The 5,908-nt window shown below is 42.3% G+C and overlaps 1 protein-coding gene across 1 annotated transcript; it reads right to left on the bottom strand.

The window, feature by feature from the left end:
- Window positions 1–4,492: 4,492 nt before the first annotated feature.
- Window positions 4,493–5,908, bottom strand: LOC129364913 (rho-associated protein kinase 1-like). Its single transcript, XM_055037863.1, has one exon. The coding sequence runs from the start codon at window positions 5,906–5,908 to the stop codon at window positions 4,493–4,495; it is 1,416 nt and encodes a 471-aa protein (XP_054893838.1).

Genomic DNA, 5,908 nt, shown 5'->3' with positions numbered 1-5,908 from the left:
CCCTGATATTGCATCATCAATAGACAGATATCGACAGCCACTAGACTCCAGACATGCTGTCAGCATCGATCCTGACTTGCTGTGCAGAGATTCATAGTGATCTGCTTTGCTACTGCACCGCCAAGAAGGAAACCTGTGTCAGACATCTTACTGTTATTCCTTTAATTCAGCTTCCAGTGGGTGAAAGGTCAATGCAACCCAACAGAGTTTGTAGACATCAGTCATGATGCGAATCAGCTGGGATTGATGAGGTGAATTAGGAGATGATACTGAGGACCGAGTGAGATCACACACACACACACACACACACTCTGCAGTCCTTCACCTTAATGTGGAAGATTCTCCTTTTTCTTTCAAAGCACGTCAGACTCAGATTGTGATTTTATAAATGTGTCTGGTTCATTTTCCTCTTTCCCATGAGACTCACATCTAAACATTAATTTCTGCCATCTTAATTCAACCTTCAACGTTAAGTCGAAACCTTTACCTCAGGAGGAGGAAATGGGACAAGAATGAAATGCTGTACTCTTTCTGGTGACAAAGTAAAAATAGCTGTATTAGTCATTACAAATATGCATAAAATTTTGTTGAAATTCCATGAATGTAAAGCAAACACACACACACAAAAAAAACAAAGCAATTTTGCAATTTCAGTTTTTTCCGCTAGACGAAAAGCAAAATTAAAATCACACATGAATAAGTTTGCTCATGTGATAAGTCATTAAAAGAGATTTTGCTCATTACATGGACTTTGCATGTAATGGGCAAAATGATCAACCAATAAATAATTTTTTTGCATTGTTTTATACAGACAGTGTACAAGGACGTTGATATCGCTGACATCAGTTTGCCGGACCTTGCGAGCTCCTGATGGGACCCACCGGGGCCCCAGGAAACGGCCGGAGAAACGGCGCCACCTGGCCTGCAGGCCTGAGCCAGGACCTATTTGAACCTCAACCTTCATACTATGAGGGACTTACCTCAGAGAGCCCCATCGCCACTCCTTGGCCCGCTGTCAACCAGCTGGTCGCCATGGAGGTTCCGGCCCAAACCACGGTCACCCAGGTGACCCAGCCAATAATCACCTCTTCTGCTGGACCTCTCCATCCAGGAGCTGGACCAGCTTTTTCCACAGGGGGCGGAGCAAACCCCTGGACAACGCCCCAGAGCATCTCCCACTCCTCCTGCTGCGTTAGCCGCTGCCGCATCTGCCTCACGGCGAGAGTGGAGCTGAAGACTCCGGAGGGCCGAGCATTGTGCTGCCGTCCCACACAGCACATTTCCACACCCAACAAGATGGAGGACTGGAGCCTCACTATCACCCACAAATGGATGATTCTGGGGGACTCCAATGTGGCCCGCTTCCCCACCTTTGATGCACCGAACCTCCAAATAGACGCATTACCGAGTGCCAAGAGGCGCCACGCGGAGGCGCTCCTGCAGAGGGCCATCATCAGGAGTCCTGTGGAGTGGCTGATCCTATCGTTCGGGATCAACAACAGGTGCCAGCGAGCAAAAGCGACACAGATTGTGGAGTTCAAGGCCGCCCTGCAGGTCGCCTCCACCAGGTTCCCGGAGAGATCCTGGCGCCTGAGGTCAACTTCGGACTGCTACTCAGCCACTGGGAGCAGGCCATGTTGAGGCACCTTAACTATTTTATCAGGTCCTGTCCGGGCTACCTTCCCGCCCTCCCTGAGGGTTTTGCCACAGACAGGGACGGGATCCCCATGTAACCGGGTTTGTAGAACCAGGTTTGTGAGTCAAACACGATGCTGGCCAGTCTGGTTTTGCATGAGCGGGACGGCAGCCAAGGGAAAACGATGTGAACCAATAGTCAAGTCGTCCTGTGGCTGGCTGGTGACGGTGCTGCAATTTGTGTGTTGAAATTGTTTGTTTTCCTTTATTCTTTGATCTTCCACAGAATGTTGCTTATTTAGATGAGCTACATTCTGATGGTGAATAGACTTAAAGAGGAATAAATACATTTCAGATTTTTTGCTGGGGATTCAAATATATTTGTCTCGCATGTCTTTATTCATAGCAAGTTTTTTGTAACCATTTTGTAAACAAAATGAAATAAAACATGTGATTTCTTTTTAAAATCACATGCGCTCACATGTGAGAATCACATGTGATTTTACCACGAAACGTTCCAAAGTCACACATATACGTGTGCTTTCACGTGATTGACATCATTCACATGTAAAAATTTGCATGAACCACATGTGTGATTTTTATGTGATCACATGTGACCTTTGGACCTCATTAATATGAAAACTTTGCATCCCTTTTTCAGATTCTTAGCTTCATTGAGTCATTTTCCCGACCACCGGTACACCGACTGATTCAATGACCCAAAGCAGCAGCGCATTAAGTCACGTGACGTCCAATCCATCAGATCACTCAGCGGACTTGGCGTTTGCGTTTTGCAGAGGAATTTTAAAAATCATCAACTAACTGTTAATAAAGCGTGCAGCTGCTGCTGAGTTGCTGTCCGCACAGGGATGCAGGCACATAAAGAAAGGAGGAGGAAATCTCGGTGGGGACATTTCCACATCAGTCCTTCAGTTAGTTACGTCTATGCTGCTCAGTGATCTAGTGGATCTAGTGACTTACTGCGCGCCCCATGGCAGTGCACCACATGCGCCGCTGCTTTGCATTGAGTTAGGAATATTGGTGGTCTGGGAAATGACACCATCAAGCAAAAAATCTGAGAAGGGGAAGCAAAGTTTTTATATTAATTGTCAACACTATAATAGCAAGATAACACAGACCAAAGGGATCCCATTTCACAAGTCAGTAAAAAGCTTTAATTAAAAAAAAAGATGTAAAGAAAGTGGAGAGTAGGTTAGTTATGCTAGCTTAACTTAGCATGTAGTTCGGAGGATTTTGGTTCAATCTGTCATGCATTTTCTGACAGACAATCAGAAGGTGTTTAAGTTAGTTAATCAACCACTGCTAGTGCTCAGGCAATCACTTCCTAATGATCGCAAAATGGAAATGCAGAAACATAAATCAGCAACAGACAAAATGTCCCGTTTGGTATTTGTACGTCCTTTTTTGTGTGGTAAATATTTTTCTGGGTTTTTTTTAGCGTTAATTCCCGATGCATTTGAACGTAATCTTTGCTCTGCGCTCCTGGGGCTGATTGCCATGGCAGTAAAAAGGTCAGTAGTGATCTTAACGTGTGACGTTAAGACTTGACAAAATAATAATAATATAACCACTTGTTTTTCTACATTTTTCCCCTGGACAAATTGCATCATTTGTTCGTAGAACGTGGCAATATTCAGATCAATCATCAAATAGGATGAAACATTTCATAAAGCATAAGAGAGCCAAAGTTCGTTTAATTTTAAATCATGGCTACTATGAAGTAAAATTCAATTATGGACCATTATTCAGAGAAATTTGCTTTGTTCTTTCTTGTTTCTTCTATAACTGACAGAAACCAAACTATAGATTTATTAGCAGAGGGAATATATATTTTACATATCCAAACATCATCATCATTTTATAGAATCTAGTAAAATTGATGGTCACTCTACTCACCAACTGCCCCAACCAGACCCAAAAAAGGTTTTGCAACTTTTATTATTGGCTATATTAAAGATTTATTGAGTAAGACTGTTTGGCATTCACATGTAAGTTCTGGCTTTATTCCTAGCAGTTGAAAAGACAAGGCCTTCCAGTGACTGTGGGTGCATCAGCACCCTAATCCCCCTCCCCACACACACACACTCTCCCATCCCCACCAACTTGCAACACAAAGTTATACCCTTAGCCTAAACACTTCTTTTCCCGAATAGTCGAAAAAATTGTGGCTCATCCTGAGCAGTCAAGTAAAAATTAAGATGACTAAGAAGACAGACAATACAGAAACATTAGGGCTGGAAGCCATTGTATAAGGCCATTTAAGGAGTGTGTGCTAAAAAGAAACGCATTAAGAGTCTGAAGTAGGTAAGTTCATATTCTTGGTATTTCTAACAGTCAGTTAGTCCAGACGCAGAGGTAAAATTAAAAGACACCGATTAGCCTAATCACTTTTTCCCGAATGGAAGGAAAAACCGGGTCACCTGGAGAAAACCTATGTATTTTCTTTAAAGAATGTGTCCATTTAAAGACAGTCCAACAGTTGGTGAACGGGAGACAAGGGTAAATTTAAAAGACACCAATTAACCCAATCACTTCTTTAGGCTTCAATTCAGGTTTTTCCTTCCGAATGGTAGGGAATACCGGAGCACCCGGAGAAAAACTATGCATCCCATTTAAAGTGTATTGTAGAAAGAAACACAGCGGTCAGTACAGTATGCAAGTTATTAATTAATTAGTTTATCTAAAATTGATTAGAATAAAACAGAAAATTACGACTATGGTCAAACTACAAGAATTAATAAAAGTCTTAGCGGACGTTATTAGTTAATGATTGGAACTGTCCATCCATCCATCCATCCATCCACCCACCCACTTCAGTTCACAGGGTAGCAGCCATCTACTGTGGCACTCCCCCGAGGTTGCCCTCTAATTTTTTTCTCCTCTCACTTTCCCTGGGAAAAAGCTTTCTGACTGTCGGTGAAAATGGTGGCCTTTCAGGCGTCCTTTTGCTAGGGGCCGTTGGCTTAAACTGCTTTAAATCTGATTTTGTTGTGAGGAAGTCTACTTTAAACTCTGGCTCTAATTTGCCTTCACTCAGAAACAAAATTCTTCGATTACAAATTGACTTTGTCTTGGGCAGCTGGAGGGTTGGTTTGTCAATGGGTGGTAGAATTTGAACTTGTTTATCGTTGGTTTGAGTTTTGACTGTAGGTTCTTCCACAGCGATATTGTCTTCTACCTGAGCCGGTTTGAAATTCATGAATTCCTTCAAATTCTCGTGTTGTATCTTCTCACTGATGTACAACGTTCTGAACTTAATCACTTGGTCGGTGATGTCTTTAATGAGAACTTGATCCCTCTGCCTGCTTTCAGTAAGTGCCTTTATCTGAGAATTTAAGGATATATTTTCTTTCCTCAGCTCTCTCCAATCAGATGCGGTGGGTTCAAAACTTTTTGACACAACCATGGCCTGTCGCTGTGGTTCTGAGCGGCGCCTAGGCTGTTGCTTCAAGAGATTACTCAACTCGATATCCCGTTTCTTCAGACATTCTGTTAATGTCTTGTTTCGTTGTTTTTCCTGAGCTAATACAGTTGAAGTTACATTCAGCCTTGCTTTAAACTCTATCTTAGTTTTTTCTATGGCTTCTTCCTTTGGAGTTTTTTTAAGTTTCTTCTCAAGAATGTTATTTTCCTTCTCTGCCTCTTTCAACTGCTTTTCCAGAGCTTTTATCGTGCCCTCAAGAAGTTTGGACTTGTCTTTTTCTCTCACAATCTCGTTGTTCTTCAGGCCGATTTCGTCAATCTTTCGGGACAGCTCAAACTCAAGTTTCTTCACTTCACTTTGTTGCTTTTCAATCTTCACTTTGTGTGCTGTAATTTGAGACATCGCTTGCCTTTTTTCCAACAAAATCCGATCAATCTGCTGTTTTGAGTCCCTCTCAAGGTTTTTTAAAGCGCTTTGAAGCTCTTTGACTTTAGTTTGGTACTGTTTTACCTCAGATAACAACTGAGCCCTGTGGGAACCCCGGTTCTCTAACTCGTGTTGTAACTGTGGGATTTGCTGACCTTCCAGGTATTTGTTTTGCTTGATAGACCAGTTTAGCTCTTTGGTGAGTGACGCAATTTTCTCATTTAGAAGCTCAATTTGTTGATTAGCTTTTTCCAAATCCTCCTGCAGGTTGTTCTCCTTAATCAGTAATGCAGATTTGTCTCTAAACCTTTGTAACCAGTCCACAACCAAGACAACCAATTCATCTCTAGTCATCTGTTTAATTTGATACTGCGTCAACGAATCAATGTCAAATGCAGACAT

This window comes from Poeciliopsis prolifica, unplaced genomic scaffold (genome assembly GCF_027474105.1).
Source record: "Poeciliopsis prolifica strain line A6 unplaced genomic scaffold, Auburn_PproV2 SCAFFOLD012, whole genome shotgun sequence".
NCBI classification, from domain to species: Eukaryota; Metazoa; Chordata; class Actinopteri; order Cyprinodontiformes; family Poeciliidae; genus Poeciliopsis; species Poeciliopsis prolifica.
This window is presented reverse-complemented; position numbering and strand designations above follow the sequence as displayed.

What these genes read in the sequence shown, in the direction of transcription:
- LOC129364913 (XM_055037863.1), bottom strand. Translation starts at nt 5,908, where the DNA reads ATGTCTGCATTTGACATTGATTCGTTGACGCAGTATCAAATTAAACAG.